This window comes from Miniopterus schreibersii (assembly GCF_964146895.1).
Source record: "Miniopterus schreibersii genome assembly, chromosome: 1".
NCBI lineage: Eukaryota > Metazoa > Chordata > Mammalia > Chiroptera > Miniopteridae > Miniopterus > Miniopterus schreibersii.
The window spans coordinates 97,882,311-97,910,115 of NC_138101.1; the positions used below are offsets into that span (position 1 = coordinate 97,882,311).

At 33.7% G+C, this 27,805-nt stretch overlaps 1 protein-coding gene across 1 annotated transcript in view; it reads right to left on the minus strand.

Moving 5' to 3' along the window:
• MDGA2 (MAM domain containing glycosylphosphatidylinositol anchor 2) overlaps nucleotides 1-27,805 on the minus strand; it is an 829,367-nt gene that overhangs the window by 177,152 nt on the left and 624,410 nt on the right. The window contains exon 8 of the mRNA XM_081140380.1: nucleotides 19,010-19,303. Within this exon, the coding sequence (XP_080996506.1) occupies nucleotides 19,010-19,303 (294 nt within the window). The remainder of the gene's footprint in view (nucleotides 1-19,009; nucleotides 19,304-27,805) is intronic.

Genomic DNA, 27,805 nt, shown 5'->3' on the forward strand with positions numbered 1-27,805 from the left:
TGTAGGATTGTTATTTGGTTTATTAAATGTTACTTTGGATGTTGCCCAAGTTCAAAAAGGCTATTTCTGACTGGCTGATTTCAATTGGCATAATAATTTACCAGTCCGTCTATGCTGTCACAAAGTTAAATGTTATAAATTATGTGAGATATATATATATATATATATATATATATATATGACAGCATATATATATATATATATATATTACATAATTTAGGAGTAGGAGAATTAAATTGTTAAGTCCAGAAAAAAGGTGCAGATTTAGAGAATGAAAAGATCAGATAGAGCTGAAGGTTTCAAAGGACACCTTGAGAGAATTAGCATTTGACTGTTGTCATAAAGAGTGGGTTCATAAAGGTGACTTTAAGCACATTCATGACAAAGAAAATTACCGAAAGCATCAGATCCTAAAGTGCACAGGATAATGAACTGTTCACCTTGACACCTTGATTAGAATATGGGATATGATATAAGAGAAAGGTGGAAGAGCCTGTGTGCCAATTTAGGAGTCTGAACTTTTTATTAATTAATTGATTTGTTTATTTATTTCTGAATTTATTGGAGTGACATTGGTTAATAAAATTATATAGTTTTCAGATATACAATTCCAGAATACATCATCTGTATATTGTATTATGTGTTTACCACCCCAAGTCAAGTCTCCTTCCATTACCACTTATTACCGCTTTATGCACTTCTACTTCCCCCCACCCCTCCCTTCACTCTGGCAATTACCAGACTGATGTCTGTGTCCATAAGTCTTTCTTTTTTTGCCTTGCTTAATCCCTTCACCCTTCTTACCCAGCCCTCAATACCCTCCAATCTGACAGCTGTCAATCTGTTCTCTGTATCCATGAGTCTGCCTCCACTCTGTCAGTTTATTTTGTTCATTAGATTCCACATATGAGTAAAATCATATGGTGCTTATATTCCTCTGACTGGCTTATTACACTTTACATAATAATCTACAGGTCCATCCACACTGTCACAAAGTTAAGAATTCCTTCATTTTTACACCTGAGTAGTATTCCATTGTGTAAATGTAGCACAGCTTTTGTACTCACTCATCTACTGATGGGCACTTGGGCTGCTTCCAAATCTTGGCTATTGTAAATAACACTGCAATGAACATTGGGGTGCATATATTCTTTCAATTTAGCATTTTGGGTTTCTTTCAATATATTTCCAGAAGTGGAATTGTGAGTTAAAAGGCAGTTCCATTTAATTTTTTGAGGTAATTTCACAGTGCTTTCCACAGTGACTGCACCAATCTGCATTCTTACCACAGTGCATGAGGGTTTCCTTTTCTCCAAATCCTAGCCAATACTTGTTTGTTGATTTATTGTTGATAGCCATTCTGTCAGGTGTGAGATGGTATTTCGTGGTTTTAATTTACACTTCTCTAATGATTAGTGACCTTGAACATCTTTCCATATTTCTATTGGCCACCTTCATGTCCTCTTTGGAGAAATGTCTATTTAGGTCCTTTGTCAATTTCTTAATTGGATTGTTTGTTTTTTTTGTGTTGAGTTTTCTAAGTTCCTTATAAAATTTGGATAGTAAACCCTCATCACATGTATTAGTGAATATATTCTCCCATTTAGTGGGTTGTCTTTTCATTTTGGTGGTGGTTTCCCTTGCTGTGCAAAAGTATTTAGTTTGATGTAGTCCCATTTGTTTATTTTTTCTTTTGTTTCCCTTGCTCAAGATCTACATCAGAAAAAATATTGCTATAAGAGACTTTATTATCTATGTTATCTTCTTGGATTTTTATGGTTTTGAGTCCAACATTTAATTTATTTTGAGCTTATTCCTGTGTATGGTGAAAGAAGGTGGTCTAGTTTCAGTGTTTTGTATGTATCTGTCCAATTTTCACAACACCATTTATTGAATAGACTATCTTTAGCCCATGTTATTGCTTCCTTTGTCAAATGTTAATTGACTATTAAGGTCTAAGATTATTTCCGGCCTCTATTCTCTTCCATAGATCTATATGTCTGTTTATATGCAGTGCCATTCTCTTTTGATAACTATGGCCTTGTGGTATCATTTTATGTTGAGTTAAGTGATTCCTCCAACTTTTTCTTTTTTCTTTTCTTTTCTTTTCTTTTTTTTTCTTTTTTCTTTTCTTTTCTTTTCTTTGTTTCTTTTCTTTTTTCTTTTCTTTTCGTTTCTTATATTTTTATTGATTTCAGAGAAAGGAAGGGAAAGGGAGAGAGAGAGAGAAATATCAATGGTGAGAGAGTCATTGATCAGCTGCCTCCAGCATGCCCCTTACTGGGTATCAAGCCTGAAATCCAGGCATGTGCCCTGACTGGGAATCCAAACCCAATCTCCTGGATCATAGATTGATGCTCAACCTCTGAGTCACACCGGCCAGGCCAACTTTTCTCTTCTTTATCAAGATTGATGTGGCTATAAGGGTCTTTTGTGGTTCCATATAAATTTATGGAGTATTTGATCTAGTTCTGTGACATACACCACTGGTATCTTAACAGGAATTACATTGAATCTATAGATAGCTTTAGGTGGTATGGATATAATTAATGTTATGTTAATTTTACATTAATTATGTTAATTCTTTCTAGCCTTGAATATGGTATATGCTTCCACTTATTTGTATCCTCTTCAGTTAATTTCTTCAGTGTCTTATAATTTTCAGGCTACAGGTATTTTTACATCCTTGGTTAAATTGACTCCTGCACATTTAAATTTTTTTGAAGTAATTGTGAATGGGGTTGCTTTTTTAGTTTCCCTTTCTGATAGTTCATTATTGGGGTACAAAATGCAAATGATGCATAGACATTTATTATAATATATCCTGCTACATTTCTGAATTCATTTATCTGTTCTAGTAGTTTTTTTTGGTAGAATTTTTCAGGTTCTCTATATAGTATCATGTCATCTGCAAATAATACAGTTTTACTTTTTCTTTCTAATTTGAATGGCTTTTATTTCTTCTTTTTTGACTGATTGCTGTGGATAGGAGTTCCAGGACTATGTTGAATAAGAGTGGTGAAAGCAGATATGTTTGTCTTTTCCCAGATCTTAAGGGAAACACTTTTAGGTTTTGTCCATTGAGTCTGATGTTGGCCATGGGTTGTCATATATGGACTTAATTACATTGAGGTATGTTTCCTCTATTACCACTTTGCTGAGAGTTTTTATCATAAATTCGTGGTTGATTTTTATCAAGTGTTTTCTTTGATCAATTGATATGGTAATGTATTTTTATTCTTCATTTTATTTATGTGGTGTATCACTTTTATTGATTTGCAGATATTGTTAACAACATTGGTTCCCTGGAATAAATCACACCTGGTTGTAGTGTATGATCTTTTTAATGTATTGCTGGATTTGGTTTGCTAATATTTTTTTTTTGAGGATTCTAGCATCTATGTTCATCAGGTATATAGGCCTATGATTTTCTTTCTATGTAGTATTTTATCTGGTTTTAAATTTAAGGTAATGCTGGCCTCCAAAAATGAGATTCAAAGTCTTCCCTCCTCTTGAATTTTTTGGAATAGTTGTAGAAGGATAGCTGTTCATTCTTTTAATATTTCCTAAAATTTACCTGTGAAGCTATCTGATTCAGCTCTTTTATGTGTTGGGAGTTTTTAAAATTACTTCTTCAGTTTCACTGGTTGTAATCTGTCTATTCATCTTTTCTGATTCTTTCTGAATCAATTTTGGAAGATTGCATGTTTCTAGGAATTTATCTATTTCTTCCAGATTATCCAGTTTGTTGGCATGTAGTTGTTCATATTTTCTTACAATCCTGTGTATTTCTTTTGTGTCAGTTGTTCTTCTCCTCTTTCATTTCTGATTTTATTTATTTGGGTCCTCTCTATTTTTTCTCAGTGAGTTTGATTAAAGGTTTGTTTATCTTTTCAAAGAACCAGCACTTGGTTTCATTGATCTTTTGTATTGTTTTTTCACTCATTTTGGTCATTTTTGCTCTAATCTTTATTATTCCTTCTTTCTACTCACTTTGTGTTTTGTTTGTCCCCTCCCCCAGTTCATTTAAGTGCACAGTTAGGTAGTTTATTTGAAATTTTTTATGTTTCTTGAGGTAGGCTTGTAATGCTATGAATTTCCCTCTTTTTCCTGCTTTCATTGTGTCCCATAGATTTTGTGTTGTTGTGTCCTCATTTTCAGTTGTTTCAAGGTATTTCTTTTTAATTCTTCCTTGATGTTATTGTTAACCCATTCATTGTTTAGTAACATGTTATTTAGCCTCCATGACTTTGTGTTTTTTCAGGGTTTTTTCCTTATCATTGATTTCTAGTTTTATACCATTATGGTCAGAGAAGATGCTTGAAATTATTACAGTCTTCTTAAATTTATTGAGACTTGTTTTGTGTCCTAACATGTGGTCTATCCTAGAAAATATTGCCTGTGCACTTGAAAACAATGCATATTCTCTACTTTGTTATGAAATGCACTGAAAATATCAATTAAATCCATCTAATCTAGTGTGTCATTTAAAGCCACCATTTCCTTGTTGAATTTCTCTCTGGAAGATCTATCCATTGATGTCAGTGGGGTGTTAAAATCCCCTAGTATGACTGTATTACTGTCAATCTCTCCTTTATGTCCACCAAGATTTGCTTTATATATTTTAGGTGTTTCGATGTTAGGTGCATAAATGTTTGCAAGAATTATATCCACTTATTGGATTACTCCCTTTATCTTAGGTAGCGTCCTTCTTTATCTTTTAGTAGAGACTTTGTTTTAAAGTCTATTTTGTCAAATATAAGTATTGTTACTCCAGTTATTGTTTTTTCATTTCCATTTGCATGAAATATCTTTTTCCATCCTTTTACTTTTATTCTGTGTGTAGCTTTCATTCTGAGGTGGGCATCTTGTAGATAGCATATATATGGGTCTTACTTTCTTGTCCATTCAGCTAACCTATGCTTTTTATTGGAGCTTTTAAGGCATTTACATCTATTATTGACAGGTATGTATTTATTGCAATTTTATTTTATTATTTTAATTATGTTCTTCAGTTATGTATATCTTTTCTTCTTCTTTTTCTACATCTTAATGCTGGCCCTTTAAAATTTCTTGTAATATTGGTTTGTTGGTAACAAACTCATGTAGCTTTTTCTTGTCTGGGAAGTTCTTTATTTCTCCTTCAATTTTAAATGCTCTCCTTTCTGGGTAAAGTAGTCTTGGTTGTAGGTCCTTGTTTCTTACCACTTTGAATATTCCATGCCAGTCCCTTATGGCTTGAAATATTTCTGTTGAGATATCAATTGACAGAATCATGAGAGCTCCTTGTAACTGGTTGCTTTTGTCTTTCTGCTTTTAAGATTCTCTCTTTTTAATTATAATGTGCATTGGTGTGGGCCTCTTTGAGGTAATCTTGTTTGGGACTTTCTGGGCTTCCTGGACTTGTATGTCTATTTCCCTCAATAGGTTGAATATGTTTTTTTCATTTTCTTCAAATAGGTTTTCAATTCCTTGCTCTCTTTCTTCTCCTTCTGGCACCCTGATGATGCAAATGTTTGTGTGCTTGAAGTTGTCCCAAAGGCTCCTTACATTGTCCTATTTTGGGGGGTTTTTTTGGATTCTTTTTCTTTTTCTTTTCTGATTATTATTATTATTTTTTGCTTCTTTATATTCCAAATCACTGTTTTGATCCTTGGCTTCAACTTCTCTGCTGTTGATTCTCTGTAAATTATTTCTTGTAGTGTATACTTCATTTCTGACTAGTTCATTTTTATGGTTTTCACATCCTTTTTTATGCTGTTTAAGTTCACACTAAGTTCACCTACTCTTCCCCTAAGTTCATCGAGGATCCTTGTAATCAGTATTTTGAACTCTGAATCTAGTATATTGCTTGTCTTGATTTCATTTAGTTCTCCTACTGGAGGTTTGTTCTGCCCTATCATTTGGAACATGTTTCTTTGCCTCCTCATTTTGGCAACCTTTCTCTGTTTTGTTCTATGTATTAGGTAGGGATGCTACATATCCTGGGGTTGGTAGAGTGGACTAATGTAGTAGGTGTCTTGTATGTTCCAATGGCACAGCTTCCCCATTCACATTAACAAGGTACTCCAGATGTACCCCCCCACCTGCCCCTGCTGTGCTGGCTGTGTTCACTGTCTTTTTGTAGTTGAGCTTTGATTGCTGTTGTCCTGTTAATGGGAGGGATTTACCCACAAGCTAATTGGCTACAAGGACTGGCTATGACCATTATGAAGGATCAACTGTGCAGGGGCCCACCCCATGGAGCAGGACTTATTTCAATGGACCTGTCATGCTCATTGAGTCCACCCTTGAGTATGAAGCTCATGGAGGTGGTTGAGTGGTGTTTTGATGTAGTCTGAAGCTGTCCACTGGGTGCACTAGCTCTGTGGCCTCAAGGAAAGTGCAGGCCAATGTAGCTATCACCTGTGTTTTGCAAGGGTCTTCCTGGTATGAGCTACAAAGTGATCTACAGATGTTTGCTACTTTTGCTGGGCTTGCAGGTGAACCAAGGCCAGCTTCCACTAGTGCAGTGCCTGGGGCCACTTAGCAGGAAGCATGAGAGCCACTGAGGTCTGATGTTGCTTGTTTGAGAGATTTTAGGAAAGTCTGATGAATGAGCCAAGACAGGTCATTCATATGGAAAACACTTAAACCACTTGGGTGGGTTCGAATGTTGGGTGTGGTTTCAGAGAATCACCACAGTGGGTGGATGACAGTGTTAGCAACTCAGATATGATACCTGCTTGTTGTCTTTGTGTGTGTAGGGCTCAGAAAAAAAGCAAAGGCCTCTGCCAGCACTTCTGTCTGGGAAAATGTTGCCCCTCTAGCTCTTGCCCTGATGCCAGACAATTCAGTTTCTCCCCATATGTCCCTGGTGCCTTTTGAGCTGCTGCCTCAGTGCTGGAGCTCAGAGGGAGTGAGTCTGAGTAAGTATGTGCATGAGCCCTTTAAGAGAAGTTGCCTGGGACTCCCAGAGCCTCTGTCTCACTCAGCCACAATCCCCACTGGTTTTCACAGCCAAAATTTATGGTAACTTCTCATTTTGGCAATAGAACCCTGGGTTGGGGGTCCTGGTGTGGGACTAAGGCCTCTTGCTCCTCAGGGAAAACCTCTGCCGCTAAAATATCCCTCTCAATTTTTATCCAACACACATGGGTGTGAGACCAGCCTGTTCTATGTCTCTGCTCCTTCTTCCAGTCTCAACATGGCTTCTTTTTTGGTCCTTAGTTGTAAGACTTCTGTTAAGCTCAATTTCAGGCAGTTCTGAATGATGGTTGTTCTGTAATTTAGTTGTAATTTTTGTGTGGTTGTGGGACAATGTGAGTACCACATTTACCTACCACACCATCTTCACCATAAGATGAGTTTTTACTTTTCTCCAGTATTTTAATTTTAAATGCATTTGGGAAGAGAGAAAAGATAGAATGGTTACTCTAATCTTGGTAAGAGAGAAGACAGAAATATTTTTAGGTGGGACAAGGAACTCAAAAAGAGAAAAAAAATAATGAGAAAAAATAGTTAAGGAGGCTCACTCTAAGTTTAATTTTAGACATAATTAGATTTTAAAATTCATTAGGAAACTAAGTTGAAACTTCACAGAAACGAGCTAAATGTCTCAGATACAAATGTGGGGAAGATCTGCATAGCAGTGATAGTTTAAGTCACTATGTTGGCAGGCATCAAGAGTGCTGAGTAAGAGAAAAGGAACAAAATATAATTTGGAGAGAGGAAGAATAAGTAGCAATAGAGACATGATTGGAAGGTTGAAATAGAACTAGTATTTGTAGCATCAAAAATAACAAAGAAGAAGCATGCATTAAGAAGAATGATTGTTTACTCAATAAACATGCCCTCTGCGTGGAGCCAGCATTGAGATAGACAGACAGGTGGATAGATTAGACAGATATGTAAATAAATAGAGAGATAAACAGATATGTATGGCACTCATTTATACTTCTCTAAATACCTGCATCATTTGTATTTATATCTATGTATGTATGTGATTGATTGGTTTATACATTTGTTCCTTAGGGTTTAAAGTCAGCACTTAAAGTGAAAACTTCCCATACTCAGATTACTCATCCCTTTTAACTGAACAATAAAGAACGTTGTTTATAATTTTACATTATATATGAAGCAGTCAACTTTTGCTTAAGAGCATATATTTTCAAACAGTGAAATGATCAGAAAAAATGTTGACACTGGGACAAAGAAACTAAGAATAACTGAAGGCACATCAGATTACATCTGCCATTTCATCCATACTTTTCATTGCAAAAAATAAGATGCTTCATCTCATCTTTAAAAAATATTTTTCAACTCCCTGCTTAGTTGTTTTTTGTTTGTTTTTTTAAAATATATTTTTATTGATTTCAGAGAGAGGAAAGGAGAGGGAGAGAGAGAGATAGAAACATCAATGATGAGAGAGCCACTGGTTGGCTGCCTCCTGCATGTCCCCAACTGGGGATCAACCCCGCAACCTGGGCATGTGCCCTGACCCAGAATCGAACCCCGCCTGGATCCTAGGTTGATGCTCAACCGCTGAGCCATGCCTGGCCTGGCCCTTGCTTAGGTTTTAATGTTTTCCTCCCTTGATTAATTTTTGTATAATTATGCCACTCTGAAATTAAAACAAAAAACAAAAAAGTACAATTGCTATTCAAATTACTTATCTTTCTCAAGGAAAACATTTTAATTAATTCATTGAGAAACAGTATTAAAGAACAAAATGCACATATTGACTAATTTTCAAAACAGTATTTGACATCTTTCTCTTTGAAAATAGTTTGGAATTAAGAAGAAAGAATAATTTCCACATTTAAAATAGGTCTAATAAGTATGAAATCAAGGGAGAATTTCTTTCAGTTTCTCAATGCATGGTCAGCTTGTCTTGCAGTTTCCTTTTGGAAATCTTTGCTTTTCCTCACTAGAATATTTAACGCTTCAAGAGAATGCTCATTTGCCTGAAGAAAGGAATTCATAAGACTAATAAAAATAATCAAAATGGAACTCAGCTGGTGTTGCTCAGTGGTTAAGCATCAATCCATGAACTAAGAGGTTACGTTTGGATTCCCAGTCAGGGCACATGCCTGGATTTCAGGCTCAATCCCCAGTAGGGGGCGTGCAGGAGGCAGTTGATCAATGATCTCTCACTGATGTTTCTCTCTCTCTCCCTCTCCCTTTCTCTCTCTGAAATCAATAAAAACATGTTTAAAAAAATAATAATAGCCCGGCCAGGCATGGCTCAGTGGTTGAGCATTGATCTAGGACCCAGGAGACTGCGGTTAGATTCCTGGTCAGGAATGCCCAGGTTGGGGGTTTGATCCCCACTCACAGGTGTGCAGGAGGCAGATGATGGATGATGACTCTCTCTTCATTGACATTTTTATCTCTCTCTCTCTCCCTCTCCCTCTCCCTTCCTCTCTCTGAAGTCAAGAAAGATATATTTAAATAATAATAATAATAACTTAATGGGATAGCATGAAATATGGTTACTCCCCTTAAAATCCAGATACAAAGCCAGAGAAAGACAAATACCAAATAATCGCACTATTATGTAGAATCTAATGAACAAAATAAACTGATGAACAAAATGGAACTGGGAGTGTGGATACATGGAACAGACTGGCTGGTGCCCAAGGGGAGGAAAGTGGGGGTGACTGGATAAAGAAGGTAAAGAGATTAGCTAAAGAACATATATGTATACACTGAGGACATGGACAATAGTGTGATGAATTCCAAAGGAAGGGGACACTGAGATGGGTGAAGGGGGATACCTGCAATAGTGTCCACATTAAAATGTTTTAATAAAAATTAGTTAATTAAAAAATAATAATATAAAAAAAGAAAATTTGGTTATAGCAGTTCATATAAATCAAAAAGCAAGTTAAAAAAATTGAAAACATACTTAACACACACCCACACACCACACTCACTGTAATGATTATGATCAAAGGAAGAAAATACTACAACAAAATAACTACTAAAAGAGTTTAAAATGGCAGATGAAGTAAATAGAGGCATTGAAAAGATGATTAAATCCCTTCTCCCCTATTGCATGAGAATTAGACCTTCTTTTAAAGTTCTGGTCCTGCTCCCCTGGTAACTTGATAAGAGAAAAATGTCAACTACAATTTTAGGCAATTTTTCTGTATTAAATCCCTTCTGGATGAGAGGAATGTTAATATGTGGTAGGAAGCCGTAGCTCTGAACTTAGTGTAGTAATTCTTGTAACTTCAGCAATTCTAAAAGTTATACTTCTATGTTTCTTACAAGAGACACTGGCTCCTGTGCGGCAGAGGATTCTACGATAGTCCCCATGCCCAAATTATGTAGATCTTGTAAGCCATCATCTAGGCAGTGGTTCTCAACCTGGTGTAATTTTGCCCATCAGGGTACATTAGGCCATGTGTGGAGACATTTTTTTATTGTTATGACATGGGAGGAGGGTCATGCTATTGATATGTCAAAATTAAAGACCAAGAATGCCTCTAAACACCCTAAAGTTAGCAGGACAACTGTCCTCCCACCTCCATACACACCCACACAAAGCAAATAATTAAATTTTGGGCAAAATAATTTTTTGTTGGGACTCTGTCCTATGCATTTGGGACACTTAGCAGCATCCCTGGCCACTATGCCTCTATGCACTGGATGCCAGTAGCATCCCTCCTCCTCCCATCATGAAAATCTAAATGTTTTCAGAATTTCCAAGTGTAGCCAAGAGTGGGGAGTGAGAGGCAAGCTAGCTGTCAAGCTGTGGCTTCTGTCTTATATCTGTAAATGAATTTGATGCATATGTGCCTATTGTAGGCCCATGAATTTGAATATAGTTAAACTTAAGAAGACCCTCCAGTAAGTTACAAAGGAGTTTACTACTAGGTTAAAATTTATTAACACACTATAATATAATAAAACCCCAAAAAAATAATATAGGAAAAACAAAAATCTGTGACTGGTATTAAATATAAAACAAAAACTGAAATTCAATAAAGATAGAATTGCTAACAATAAGATAGAATTTTATACAATCAATGCTTGCAGGTAAATTAGACACTCTGGTAGATGTGTATATCCAGCCTGAGAGATAGGAAGTCAAGCTTTTCTTTTGAATTGCATTTTTTTTCCTAACCAGAGACCCATGTCTTCTGCATATTTAACATTTTCCTCTGCACTAAGCATTCTATTGGTGGTATACTTAAAATAAATTGATAAAATCACAGGCATATTCATGAGATATATTATTGTAAACCTCTATGAGTGATTAATCTTAATGTCTTAATGGTTTATTATTTTTTTATTTTCATGGGACATCAAGGTATTAAGTAAATGCTTAAATTCCATATTTGAGAAAAATGCATTTATTTTTTGATGAGAGATAAATACCCTTTTAACTAAGAAAAATGAAAAAGGCCCAGAATTTTTATAGTTTTTTTAATATTTTTTATATTTATATGTGTTTATGTTCACCTCTCTTAGAGAATGTTTTTCCATAAAGTAAGATAGGAAAGAGGAAAGGAAAATACATTAGGAAAAGAAGCTGCATAAACTTTCTTTAAAATACACTTAATTTCATTACATATATGAAGGTTTTCAAGAGAAAATATTTTTCAATATTATAGAAATGCTATAATCATCCACTTGAATTTATTTCTGTACATCAAGGGTGGGCAGAAGTACATAGATGACATCAATGGACACAAGCCGTGGCTAGGTTAAGTTGTCAATTCTTTTAATCATTCTGTTAAAACTCACTGGCTTTATCCCACTTCTTTGTATAGATGTTGAAAATAAAACTTTTAATGAATAAGTTATCTTCTAAACATTAAACTATGGTTATATCTGCATTAAGACAGCAACAAAGATAGAACCAGGGGAAAAAAAAGCTTACTTTTCCTTTCCCTGATCTATGTACTTGATGAACCGATCTTTCCAGGCAATCTGTTGTCCATTGCTCAAGAATGATACTGTGTCTCTGATCTACATTGAGAAGGTGGTTAGAAAGAAAGGCTTTCTCTTTTCTTTGACAGTGTCCTCAGATGGTTATCTACCCTGCTATAGTCTCTGGAAGAGGGAGAAACCAGGGAGCAAGGAGATTGCCCAGGGCGGCAGGAGCAGTTCAGCTAACACAAACCCATCCTAAGGATTTTCTATAAAATACCATATCTACTTGGGAAGTTAATTTTTCAAATATTCAGAAGTAATATAATAATAAAATATTTCAACAGATCTGTTTTCAAGTGGTTCTATTATACTTCCTCATTAAGTCTGCTGGAAAATGAGGTAAGACATATTTATATGACATATTGACTTGAAATAAAAAGTCTAGAGTTTATTTTATAAAGTTTATATTATACATCATCTGATAAGAATATTATTTCTTTTTTTAAGAAAACAGCTACCTGGGGGAAGAAGAAGGTCATGTGGGAGAAAATAATATAAATATTAATATTTTCAAAATATTAACACTGCCTCAGGGTTCAGTTGATTAATGGTTCTAATAACTTCTGCAAACAACAAAAGAATAAATAGGGTCATTTAATTTAAATAAAGAAACACTTTGCAATAAAGGCTGAGTTCTATTTAATATTCATTAATGTTAAAATATGAAATATGAATGCTTAAAATGTTATTTTGTTAATAAACTTAAAAACTTTCACCAAACTACATTCTAATCAAGTAGGTTACAAAATTTTGCACTGAGCAGATGAAATTACCAAGTAGAGTTTTAGCTTTAAGCTTTTCCTTAGTGCAGAAACCCTGGAAATCAATCGGTCAGTTAAAATTGAGAACCTGTGAATCTGACAAGTATTATAGTGCTAAAAATGTAAGAGTAGCTTTGGCTCAAAAAGAGATTAAATTATAGTAGGAGTGGATCAACAATCTTCAGAAAAAAACAGTAAAATAAGGTATAGGAGTAATGATTTGCAAGTAAGAAAATGTATCCTTTACATTACAATATAGAACTTATATATTAAAATAATTTCCATTTTGTGCTCCATGGTAAACAAAGTCCTAGTGACTTTTCAAATTTATTTTAAATAAATACTACTTGAAAAAGGGGAAACAATTTTCTTTCGGAAACAGAAAAACTAAAACTTAGAGATATTAAGATATTTGCCAACGGCTATATATATATATATATATATATATATATAGTGTTAAACTAATTAAACAAGGAGGCCCCTAAACTCAGGTGGCTCTAATACTGTTGCAGCCTATTTAAGCAACCCAAAATCTAGACCTGGAAATGCCTCAAGATTATAAAATTAAAACCCAAGGACAATCACAAATAACCACGTAGGCTTTAAACTATCTCCAGTGCGTAACCTTTTTTTGCTTCTGCCTTTTCTCTATAAAAGTCTCTACTGGAGCTCTTATGGGTAGAGAGCTCTTAACCACTTACAATTTGGTGCTGCTAATTAGAAAGGACTTTTGCTCAAATACACTCTTAAAAATCTTAATATACCTTAGTTTGTCTTTTAACAATAGTAATGAGTAATAAAAGCCAGGATACTCTGGATCAAACAATATTCTTTAAATAAATGTTTTCTTCAAATTTATCATCCTGATAAATACAGTGACTGTATACTCATAATGCAGTCATTACCTTTTTATGTTGAAAATGACTTTGAACTTACCATTTATGTTTCTGATTTAGTCTTTTGAATAACCTCAATGATAAGTTTTCTAATTTTGAGGGTCAATTTATGTTATGGGTGTAAACAAAAGTCTGTCATAATCAGGTCATATTGGAGAAAAAAGTAAATCCAATTAGATAAAAGCTTGATGTGAAAACTATACCGTAATTAGAAGTATTTGCTTGTATTGCTTAAGTGAACTTCACAGGCAATATTACAAGAGAATTTTGAGGAAGGCAGCAGTGAAATAATAACCACTGATTTTGAAAGAAGTATATCATCTAACACATATATTCAAAACAAAGTGTTTTAGTTTGAAGTTCTAAAATGTGTTGTGCATGGAGGGACCTGGAGAGTATTATGCTAAGTGAAATAAGCCGGTCAGAGAAAGACAAGTATCACATGATCTCACTTATGTGTGGAATCAAATGAACCAAATAAATTGACAAACAAAATAGGTCCAGCGACATAGAAGCATGGCACAGACTGACAGATCTCAGAGCGAAGAGGGGAGGCAGACGGGGCGGGAAGAGATTAACCAAAGAATGTATATGCATAGCCCATGGACACAGACAATCTAGGGGTGAAGGCCTGGGGAGGGGGATGGGACGGGATGGAGGAGGTCAATGAGGTGGGGAGGGGGCATTTGTAATATTTTCAACAATAAAGATAGATTTTTTAAAATGTGTTGTGCAGACTAAACACCACTGTCCACAGGACTATCAAGGAGGACCCTTCTCAGTTGCCAAGAGGTTTTCTAAAGAAGTGGAATTTAGTCATGACTTAAAAGGTGAAAAGCAGTTGAAGAATGGAGGAATAGGAGCCTGGCTAAAGATGTAAAACCCAGCTACCCTGATTACCAGGCTGAGAAGGGCTGGGCTGGATTACTATGGAGAACAGGAAATACTCTGTAAGCATGGCTTTCCAGGCTAAGAGCTAAAAGCCATTTTATTGTTCTGTTAAGTGAGAATTCTTACCTAATCACTTCCAAATTCCTTTGGATATCCTTCAATGTCTTCTTGTGTGAATATGAGAAATTGTTCCTTTGTTTCCTCTTTTATCAATAGTTACCTTGTCTCTTTTTAAACTCTTGATTAATCTCTAATCACACTAATATTTTTAGAGCAATTCACTTTTTAAAAATTCCAAAATAGTAATTATATTTGCTCAATACAGTCATTCTATACATCTGAACCCTACAGAAAATTATTAAGTAATTTGCCTAACAATAAGGTGCATATATGATACTGTATATCCCAATCTGTTTTTAATAACTTTTCTTTATAAGGTCTTGGGTTGAATATTCATTTTGATTGAAAGAAATTAGCATGCACTCTGCCCAAGATTTCTTGAGAAAGGGTAAGCAGTAAATCTCTGATCTGTGGCTCCCTCCTATTCAAGCAATTTGGTCTTGCTTTGGAAACAGATAAAGAACATGGTTTTATCAATAGCCTTGATCATTTTCTTTCATACCTGTTCTTCATTTGGAAAATATATTGTAAGTGGTGCATTAAACCTCATTTGGAGATGGCGAAAAGACTGTTTAATCCAATTTAACACTGTTGTCAGTCTTTGTTTTTTAGTGTATATTTTAGTGTATATTTCTGTTATTTTCATAACAGAAATATCTCATCTTTAATTGTAGGTCACGCAGATGTCCATATATATAATGAAGATTTAATAATAAAAGTGACATTCTGCATCATATATAAGGTTTCCAAAAAATGTATACACACTTTGAATAATTAATTCCAATGTACTAAATCTGAAAAGAAAGAAACATCAATTGAGCTATCAGCTGTTAAATTGTGTACACATTTTTTGGGGGACTGATTTTCAAAGAAATAGACTTCAAATTATATTCTCTTTATTAAAATATTTCACCAGCACTTTGAGGTAAAACCCTAAAGGATAACTTTTATTAAAAATAAAATAATTCATTTATGAAATTAAAATGATAGTATACACTACTACAAGTATATGTATATAAAACAAATATACATATAAAAAACAATTTTTAGGAGAATAATAAGCATACCATAGTTTCTTCACTTAGTATACATATCTGAGTACATTCATCCAATATCATTTTTATTTAATCAGTATTCAAATAGTCAATAGTGTAATGAATAAATTAAAAAATAACTTTACTACTGTGACTTTTTTTTAAAGGAAATTGTCCTAGTTTTGTTCATTAAGTTCTACACACACTATGGCTTTTAAATGTTATTGAAGGAGAGCAAAATATGCCACCCCAAAATGTACATCATAGGCATGTGGATTATTTTGAGCTGAAGGCAATCAAGACCAGCAACTCAAGAAAAACTTTTATTTCCCCTTACCTACCTAAAAGAATTTAGATCAAGATCCTGGCTCAGAGAGAGAACTTTTACAAGAGATAACTTCTCTGGCAGGGCAAACATCCTTATGACTTACCCTCCCCCTTTTAAAGTCCCAGACCCTTATCCTATTCCTTAACTCAGGACAGCATATAAGCCTTTACTGCCCACTTGCCATTAGGTCTCATATTTTTGTGGTGCTCTTGTATATACCAAATTTAAAAATTATTTTACTCATATTAATTTGTCTTATGTCAATTTAATTATCAGACCAGCCAAAAAGTCTAGAAGGGTAGAAGAAAAAAATTTCCTCCCTGATATTATGAATCAATAATATAACCCTGATGTGTATTTTCAACGATTCATTCTAATGCTTCAAATAAAAATGAGTCAAAAGTTAACATAAGAATTGTTATATAGTTCCAAAAACATGTGAATGAAATTAACTGTCTAAAAATTTGAAAGTCTGTTATTAAAACTACAATGTACTTTGCAGTTTCATTTAGCAATTTTAAAATATTAATTTTAAAACACTATTTAAAAAAATATTATATTTGCAACTTATTCTGGCCCATATCATGTGTGGTAACTGGTAATTATAGAAGTTAAAATATTATAAAATAAATCTTCTGCTTTCTAGGAGTGAACAAGGTGCACAAGAGTAAAATAATTTAAATGATTCCATTTTGACGATTAAGCTTCTCTGAAGAGGACACAGAATGGTGTAAAATACCTCTAGGCTTTTATCACTTTCTGAACCACTCTATACATTTTAAGAAGAGGCAAATTAATTGAAGTTAAAAATAATTTTAACAGTTTTAATAAAATGATTGCTTGGTAATTTTAATACAACATTAGCTAAGAACGAATCTTATTAGGAGATCTTGAACATTAAACTAAAGGGACTATTCCATTATTTATATAATATAAAAATATAGTAGAATACAGATCTTTTTATCTACATTAAATGAACTAGAATTTGTCTATGCCTATGGATGTCTTTCAATCAATTACATCCCTGTGACACGAGAGACAGCTGTGCCAGTATTTATCGTCTTCCACTATTGAACTTTAAAAAAATTTTATTTATTCAATTTAGAGAGAGAGGAAAAGGCAGAGCGAGAGAGAGGGGCACTGATGTGTTATTGCACCCATTCATGCATTCATTGATTGATTCTTGTATGTGCCATGAGTAGAGATCAAACCCGAAACCTTGGCATATAGGGACAACACTCTAACCAGCTGAGCTACCCGGCCAGGGCCTGCCTATTGAACTTTAAAATCCTGAGCTGAACTTAGCATTTTCTATGGGACTTCCTAAGAAGAAAAAGCAAAGGAAATTTAATTCACCAATAGAATTCTGGACATTTGTATATCCTATGGAGGTTAGAGATCGTAGTTCTTGAAGCTTTAATTCTAATTTCCCTAGAGCCACTGGCCTCCACACTTTTATTTTTGTCAGTGCTTCCCCACAGGGGTGTGAGCACAGTGAAACCAGTTGCCCTAATAGCTTTAGGAACACTGGAGCTTTGCGCACAACTCTGCAGGAAGCACAGAATCCTGTGATTACCAACAAGATGAAGTTTTCCAAATTCTATCAACTTCCTCTGTGGTCACTTGAAGGTGTGGCTTGTTTTTGGATAACTGAGGAGAGATTTCTCTTTTATAATTCTTTTCTCCTACCTACGAGCTTATTGTCATGAGTATAAAGGCCCGCCAGTGAGGGAAAAAGCAATACTGAATTGCTAAACGAAATCTGCCATTTAAAAGCTGCATTATTTGGAGAAAAAAGTAGTAATCAATTGGAAATCAGCTAAGGTACATGCCAAACGACAGTTTGCATATTTATAGGAGTTTCTATAAAAGAGGGAAAGGGAGGGGTTAAGCAGCTTCAGACCCTTGCTACGCCCCTGACACTCACTTACCTCATGCATAAATGCATTTGCTATTATCAGTCTCAAACATATCTCAATTACAGTTTTAAATTTAAAGTCAGTGCATTCAATCTGTCAATGTAAGCCTAATATAAAACTAGGAATTTTTGGACTAAATCTTGTTTTCCATTTTTTGAGTTACAGCAGAACCACAGAAAGAAAACATTAATTTATTAAAGTGTATAGTTTCATCCAATGCAATATTTTCTTGAGGACTTTGCCACCATGTATTTAACAAATAGTACATCAATTAAAATTTCCAGCAGCACTACTGGAGTTTAAAGAGACTGTGTTCAGTTTGCTTTTTCTATTTCAGCAATATCCACACCCCTTGCCATCAAAATTATCAGGGCATCCCCTAATAATCCAACACCAGTTGGACATCATTTAAACTTCTCCAATTTGTGAATTTAGGAACTTTTAATACTAAAAGCAAACACAAAGCATACAATGTCTATAATATTTTTGTTAGAACTGTAACAATAATTTAATTTTAAAAAGTTTAAAATCTATCATTTAAATCTCACAGTTAAACAATACTTATTAAGAAAGTCAAGCAAAAATTCAGCACCAAATACCTGCCTGAATTATCTCAATATCACTAGATAATTATGCAATTTACTCTTACAACTTCAGATATGCAAAAAGCATTTCAATGATTAGGTCTCCACAATTTAAACAAAAGAATGTCTTGAAATAAGTGAATAATTTGGTCAAAGGGCACACAATTGCCTGAAGTAGAAAGTAGAAACCTGAACTGTGAAAACAAGAGTATTATAATTTGAATGAGCAATTACTTCCAGTCTTCACTTTACTTCATTACGTATGGCCAGTTTTTAACTATTAGGTTTGTAGACTTTTTTGGCATTAACCAATCACATAACACCATTATAATCATATCATACACACACACACACACGAGTACAATTCTACTCTATTATTGTGTATTAGCTCAGGTAGTAGGTAGATTTAGGAGACATTTTAGTTTAAATTGGGTAGCAATAGTGTACAAATATTTTATCTTGATCCAATTCCAAAAATCACCTCATTTTTTAAAATATTGTATTATTTCTTCTCTGTCCCCCAATAGAAACACAGAAAAAGATTTACTTACACTGCACAATGAGCTGCACCAAGGCTTCTCTTGGTTTCACATTAAATCCATTGTACTGGCTGGTCTGACATCTGTACATTCCTGACATTTCCCTGGATACGTTCACAATCCTCAGTGTTCCATCATAACTCTCCATTTGCATTGACCCATCAGGCATTGCAACTTCTTTATCCGCTCTAGACCAAAGGATGATGGGCTTAGGTTTTCCAGTAACTTGACACTGCAGCTCTATTGTGTCTCCTTCTCTGGTGACCAGAGGTGATTTTTCCTGTGGAACAGTCAGATTGGGTGGAACTTGAAATGGGAAAAAGAAAATTTTTCAAGGTTAGTATAAACTGGTAAAGCATATTTAAACACAGAAAATCATAAAACAATTTCTGCTGGTTGAAGATGTGTGACATTTCAGGTAACAAATTATGGAGACTTTTGGAATAGGTGTAAATATCTTCAGTTGAAATAATTCTGAATTGTTTTTATAGAACTCTCTTGAATGAGGTCTTCAAGCATTAACAAAATACATAAGGCATTAAATTAGACTGTAAATGGTCAACATAAGAACAATCTACCCAATGACTCGTCATTGTCAGCCATTAACTGGGTCCTTAACATCTGCATTTCACAGGAGAGTGATCCTGCTTGCTGAGGGTTGGGTTCAGCTTTTCTGTCTTCTGCTTCCTGTGCTGTTATCTCTTACCCAAGAATGCTATAAGAAAGGGTAAGAGACAATGTAGACTTAGCAGGCACAGTAAACACAAGCAGTAGGAAAGGGAAATAGAAGAACCTTTGTTATACAATTAGAGGTTTTGACTGGTTTAGAAACTGTTGCCAAATTGCTAAGATTTAAGGTTCTCTTTCTCCCTAGAGGAAATGAGATGGAACAACTCACTACAATACCACACTCTGACACTGTACTCTTCCCCTTTAAATTTTTAAAAAATTTTTGAGATTTGAATTTCATATAATTTCACCTTAAGACATTTTGAGATCACTGTAGTTTGTCACAATGTTGCCACTCTTTCTGTAAAATCAATGTTGTGAATTTTCAAAATTATATTTCAATAATATAAGAATTGTAAGTTTTTGAACTTAAGCTAATTTAACTGAAGCTATTTATGAGAAAATTAGGTTGGTTTTACTGGACTTACTTTACTACTCTAGAAAAAAAAAAAGTATATATATATTAAGATTTAGGTCAAAACATGAGCTAACAAGGGACAAGTACTACCTAACAAGTTCTCTTACAAATAAAATCACTTGTTCCATTGGAAGATTTTTATTGCTTACACAATGTATATGAATTCAAGTGTATTGATGCAATAGAACATTTATCAAAAAGCATGGGCTAAATTAAATGCCAGAGTAAGAATAAAAAGAAATATATGAATAATTCTATCCTTCTGATAAATGTAACATGTTCCCTTTTGAGGGTATGCACATGGGTAAAAAGGCAAAGATTTGTTCTCCCTTCTAGCATTACTGTGCTCCAGTTACTGTGCTCTAACGCCCAGGACCAAAAGCAAACATAATTAATTTTTAAATTATCTTTCAACTAATGTCAAAATGTTTTTGTCACATAGAAAAAAGTAAATTCAAGTCCAAAGTGATATGAGAATTATCTTGTTATTTAAGTATCTTTGTGTATACTTTTTCATTTAATTCCTTCTTTTACTTCTTATCTTAAAATAGTAATAAAATTAAAAAGTGGTTAAGTAACGGAAATCAAAAAATATGGAACATTAAAACATTAACCTGGACTTCTTGAAATAGATAGATACATTCTAAGAATATACATTAACAAAGCATGTGTTTAAATATGGCTGCATTAAAAAAGCTACATGATTAAATAATTTTATTTAATAATTTATTCTTCTAAATATAAACAATTAAATGATTTTGTTAACTTATTCCTTTAGAAGTAAAACCACAAGAGAATGATGCAGTTCCAAGCAGCATTTTCTAACAATAAGATAAAAAAAGGCCTCAATATTTACTCATCATGCAAGAGAAACCACACAGAAGACTAACAACCACCTCAGCATTTAACATTAATTATGCTCCTACTATGTGCTGGACACAGTTAGGAATTTTACATTTTGAATTAATTTCCTAGATAATCCTAAGGATCAAATATTTAATATTAAAATTTAACAAATGAAAACACTGAAAACAAAAGAGAAATACTTTGTTTGAACAAAATTCAAACTGAGGCCAATTGATAACAGGTGGACAATGCAGAGGCCTGACCCATGAAACAAACTCCAGTAAACTATGGTGTCTGAAATAAATCATTTGAGTTAGTGCTGGGCTCTTGTTCACAACTGCTGTACTCCTATGGAAAAATTGGACTAATTGTCCCTGCCCATCTTTTCATCACTATCCCAGGGACGACAAAAAAGAGTCAAGGTAGAAAAGTGAGGGGGTAACTGACACATATTTTCCCAATTACCTTATCTATTTTATATTATATATCTATATCTATCTGACATATCTCTATCTCTATCTCTATCTCTATCTCTATCTCTCTCTCTCTCTCTCTCTCTCTCTATCTCTATCTCTATCTCTATCTCTATCATCTCTATCTCTATCTCTATCTCTCTATCTCTATCTCTATCATCTCTATATCATCTATATCTATATCTATATCTATATCTATATCATCTATATCTATATCTATATCATCTATATCTATCTATATTAGAATATTTCCTAAATATAAACCCAAACTGCTTTTAGGATATATCCATCCAAGTAAATATACAAATTTTGATAAATCTATGTGAAATAAATGAAAAGAAATTATAAATTAAGAGATTATTTAATGGGGTATTATTTGAAATCTTCCATCCTCATTTCTTCCAAAACCAAGCCAGATGACCTTGGCCAAGTTTAACCACTCCGAGTATTATTTTTTTCATTTTTAAAACTAAGAATCTATACTCTATAAGGTCCAAGGTTATTAATGTTTGACTAAAAGAACAAACAGTAAAAACTTAGAGATAGAAGTGGTGCTAAATGAAAGTATGTATTTTCTGACTTAATAAGATGGATATTTAAGATCTTTTTACATTGGGACATTCTAAAATATATAGACCCGTGACCAGCTATGTTCTATAAGTTTATCTGCTAAATAGTTTAAAAACTCCCTTTGTGAATTTGTTTCTTATTCATTTATTTAGATAAACTTTCCTCTCTATGCAATCAAAATTACAGAAACTTAAACCTCAGGTTTGACCTAGGTAACTTGAAAATACATTTTACATAAATTAGCCCAGTTTTTGCTAAATAGCAAGGCCTGATTAGAATATAGGTTATTTTCCATGTCTTCTATGAGGCTTTATAAATCTTGAAATTGGAGTTAATTCTTTGCAACTCTCTTAACCAAGAAAGTTTATAACTTCTCAAAGTTCTTATAGTGCTTCTCTCTCTCTCTCCATATTAAATATTTCGTTCTCTGGAATTCTTTCCTCAACTTTATTAATGATCACTATATATTTTTCTGTTATGAGATCTGGTTTGTTCTCACAAATGTATCTGTTTTATATGTTGATAATATGAATTCCAACTTTAGCCGAAGGTTCTTCCAGTTTATGACTGCCACATATTTCTATATTCCCAAAGTCTTTCAAATCCCTTAACCTAAGCACCATTTATTTCTTGACTCAGCTGATAGTTAATTATCAACACACTTCATCTGGTAATTAAAAAACATAATGTTTTCTTTGTTTTACCATTTCCTTTTTGCTCACCACTTCCTATCACCTGCTTTGGTTTCTCTACCAAAAGTGTCTCATGTCTGCCAATTTCTTTTCATGGCTATAAGTAGATTTCTTAGCAGAAGTCATCATTTTCTCTTCTTGTGACAGTGTTCTAAGTGGTCTCTCTGTCACCACTTTAATTCTTCCAGACCTCCTGCTATCCAGTCATACATTTTATCATCATATATGCTATTTTGTTAATGTCACCGTGAAAACTACAACCTAAAGGAAAGTCTTAATAATAATGCTGCTTTAATAATAATAAAAACATTGAGAACAGCCTGATGTGTGTGTTAAATAAATAGTGGCACAGTCACAAAATATAATATGATGCAACCTTTTTAATGATGAGCTAATAGACCTGTAGTTATTGAGAAAGATATTTATATTTTTAAGGAAGAAAACAAGCTAGTAAATAGTATGAACAGCGATAACCACTATTAATAAATGAGTAAAATGTGTCACTGAGCAGTGTAAACAGTAGTGTCACATTTTTATATAAAAAAGTCTTATGCTAATGAGTATTAACAGGGAACTTCTTAAAGGGGGGAGTATATATGATTCACCTTATATTGTCAGCATTCAGCACTCTATTTTGCACATAATAGGAACTCAGTAAAACATTTTACAGAAAATGTATAAATTAAGACAGCAAGCAGTTGGGCCCTGATTCAGAGAAGAGAAGGAGACTTCTATGGGGAAAAACCTAAAGAAAAAGAAAACTCAGAAGGAAATATTACAAAACATTAACAGTAGCTCTCTCTGAGTATGGGATTATTGATAATTTAATTTTCTCTGTATATTTCCTGTGTTTTTCACTCTTCTACAATATGTACAATGCACATTCATGTATTACAGGTCTCAAGAAGTGCAGAGAAACTTAAAATGTTCATGCAATCTATTTTTCAATGCTCATCTGATGGAAACTCCATTTTTAAATAACACAAATGTATCATTCTGGACATGATGTTCTAGACCCATTTAACCTGTACTCGTGGCTTTGCCCTATATTTTCTCTCATGTGTCTGATCAGATAGTTCCCTGAAAGCACAGAGTGTCTTGCTCTATCTCTAAAGCCTGGTCACCTGCTTTCCTACCTGGCACAGTCCAGGAAGCCACAAGATAATCCAGGAAGGAAGTGGGGTAGATGAGAGAAAGGTAAGGAGGCAAGAAGAAAAACAGCTAAATAAAATAAAAATAAACATAATAGATAAAAATCATAAACATTTTAGAACAAAAGTGATAAATAACAAAATGTAGTAATTGTATAATTACTAGTCCTTACAAAAAGCAGAATCTCTTGGAAAATATATTGTAAGTATAAATTTTGGAAGCATTAGATCCTGAGATGTGTGGGGGTGTATGTGAGAATCAAGAGACTCAAAAGAAGAGTCTTACAGCTTTCCTTTTCCTTTTCATTTAAAGATTTGGATATATAAGCTGTAAATTTTAAAATAAAAGCAGAGAAAAGAGCCAATTCAAGGACATGCCATTTAATTTTTTCATGTTTATTATGCCCTTTCTCTAATTAACAAATTTTTAAAATATTAAGTCTCACAATAAAAACATCAAATTAAGTAGACAGTTTTGAAATGTCCGCACCTTGTGAATTCCACGTTTATTCATAATGCACTGGCTAGAAAAAATTCCCTTCTGATAAAAACACAGAGATACATCTTCTGACATCTAGTCTATACATTGCCCTGACTGGATTTTTCCTGTGTGTAAAGCTACTGTTGGATATGCTATAATCAGAGAAACATGAAAAACATGATATCAACATTTATTATTCCAAACATAAAGAAATAGACAATAATTTGGACAAACTGGTTTTCTGCCAACTATCCCATTGTATCACAGATCATAAAATAAAGCAAATATATATGCTCCGCAGACTTGGCTCAGCGGTTGAGCATCAACCTATGGTCTGGGCACATGCCCAGGTTGCCAGCTTGATCCCCAGCAGGGGGTGTGCAGAAGGCAGACAATCTCTGACTCTCTCATCATTGATGTTTCTATCTCTCCCTCTCCCTTCCTCTCTCTTTGAAATCAATAAAAATATGTTTTAAAATTTTTTTTAAAAAGCAGATATAGAAAGTGAAATGTTTTCATTTCCTCATTGAGAAGGAAGCTGAGGAATTTAATCTTTAGTTTTTACTAGGGAAATGACTGGATTATTTTTCTTACTCAGAAGAATGCAGGAGAAAGCTAATTAATCTGAACTCCATGAGAAAATATCATGCTGTCTGAAACAAAGACATCAGAGCATGCTTATTATAGATTTATTGGTTTAAAATATGTAAATATTTATAGTGTACTATAGTAGTAGCTATTTAAACAAAGTATATATTTCTTTAAATATAAAAATCATAATAAAGTAATAAGTAGAATTGCCTTCAAAAGGACAACCAGACTCATATTTTCAAGAATCCTCAAATAAGTATGATGCTGATTTAATTATACTTGAATTTTGAGAAATAGTTTATGATACATATGTATGTTCTAGAGTAGAATGTATAATCTGTATTTAAAACATAAATTAATCAGACTTCAATAAAAAGTGTGCTTATGAAGGATTTCTCTAGAGGTCAGATTCAAAAATTCTCATGCTGACCAGATCTATAGATCTGATGTTTCATTCCTGGTGACCTACTGATTGAGACTCCAAGGCTAGCACCCTTCTTATTTCACACCACACAGTATTAAAGGAAAGATATTCTATCACACTTCAGTGCTTTGTCAGTGTCTGAGTCAGTAATTTTCAATCTCTTTTTTGCTAACATATTACACATTAGCTTTGTAAGCGTGAGATTTGCACATGAACATATTCAGAGTTTGAAGTTTTGAATGATCACAAAAGTTTACATAGAAGTTAAGAAATGAACAGTTTTTAATTGCAACAATTATCAATGGTACATGAATAAAGACTTCTCATAACGGACTATGGGATAAGTAAGATAAGTCATTAATTAGTGAAGTGAAATTGTCAACGTGCTTGTAACTTCACTCATTTCTCTTTCATTCAGTACTAGAAATATTCTAATCATCATGCACCTCACAGCTGATTTGAACACACCATTAAGATTGGCAATAACTGTGTTATACATGAAATTTGTAAGAATGTGATACTCTGTGGCCATTAGGAAACATTCATCTGACAATACAAGGCAAACCTGATAATTATCTTCAGTTTCAAAATAATTCCAATCCAAGTTCCCAAAATATTTTTGAACCAGTAAACTTAGCCCATTTGCGATAATTATGTGTCTATTAAAATATAATAGTAAAGTGTCCTTGATAGATATTCAAGGTGACAAAAGAAATCCAACTAGCTAACGTCTCCTCACTTATTAATTGACTTGCTGATATTTATTTCCTTTTAGAAACCATGACTGGTAACAAACAACATTTGATAAAAAACAACAGAACTCATTTCTCATTAAAAGAATAAAGGCTCCCAATGCTGTTATTTTAAAATATGCAGAACTCCCCTGAACCATAGTTAATATAATGATATATTGCACTGCTGCATTTCCTTCTGTACTTTCTTCCCACTTATAAATGAATTACTAAAATCTAATTCATGAATGACTGTCTCTCCTTCTAAAAAAACTTACCATTTCTGAATTATTCTTTCTTAAAAATAGTCATAATAACATTCAAATATCTCCAATAGCTCCCTATTTTCCAGGACAGGTCTAAATCCCAGTGTTTGTTTTCCAATTTTCCTATCAACTGTTATGAAGGCATAGTGCTTCTGGACAAGCTCTGTATTCAATTTTGGCAGGTCTTTTGGTCTGTTTAACACACTTAGCTCATTCGCAACTCCTCACCTCCCTCACTTCTGTCCAGGAGTGACTTTGTTCTCACAATGCCCAACCAAAAATTCCCCATTTTTAAGGCCCAATTTAAATCTCCAGTTGTCTTAAGTCTTTCCTGATTTCTGTATCTTTTACTCATTTTCCAAGTCTCTGAATACAGCATATCTGATTTATTCTATATATGTCAAGATAAAATGTGCACTCTCTTACATATGTAGCTAAAATGTCTTGAAGCCAGCACCAGGATTTATCTATTTCCTCAAGAGGTCCCACACCATGTGACATTTTGAAGTATTTTAGAGGTGCTTAATAATTTTGTTATTGATTTATGAAGCACCAATCAAGGTTTCTAAGTAATCAAAGTAAGAAAACTATTGCTGAATAGTCACCTCTTGATTATCTAAGGCTTAATGATAAATTATATGAATTTCAAGATCATTTTTCACACAAATTCTCTCTATTCAATTTTTAAAAAACAGGTTTTTATACAGTTAGTATTTGTACTACATTTTAATTTGGTCACAGGAATGATACAAGGAGGTAAAATATTGGGAATATTTGGTGTACTGAGTAATTTGCCCCTGCTTTGGCTTTTCTCTATTAGCAGTAAAGTCTCTATAATAGAGTGTCCATGTGGATCCATATTCTAAGAGTTATATTACTTACAGTCTTGTGGGTAAATCATGTAAGAAACAAACACTTATTTTAAAACATGTCCTCACACCAGATGGTAAGCCTAATGTTTTTGGCCATGATATGAACAAGCATAAATAGATCTCTTATTACACTCTGTAAATAAAAACTGCCTTTTTTTTTTTACACTGCAACACTTTTTTTTTTTTACTGTTTCCCCTATAATAAATCAGGAGATGCTAATAAAACGAGGTTGACAATGTTTTACATCTAGCAATAGAGCAGAAAGAAAACACATTTTAAAAGCCAACATGAGGTTCAAATATGGAATTTGCCTGTGGAAATTCTATGGAGAAAGGTACATGCATGCATGCACACACATACACAAGGCTTATTTTTTAGAGTTGTGGGAAATCTTATGACAATGGTATTGTTAGTTATTTGGAACATATGGGGAGAGTCAGAATCCTGGAGTGTAGTAAACTGTGGAGAGTTTAGTACTAAAGATGGACACACAGTGTCATTCAATCAGGAAAACAACTTTGGCAGGGAACAGCTGTGGCTGCTCCAACGTCCCTCTCCCAGCA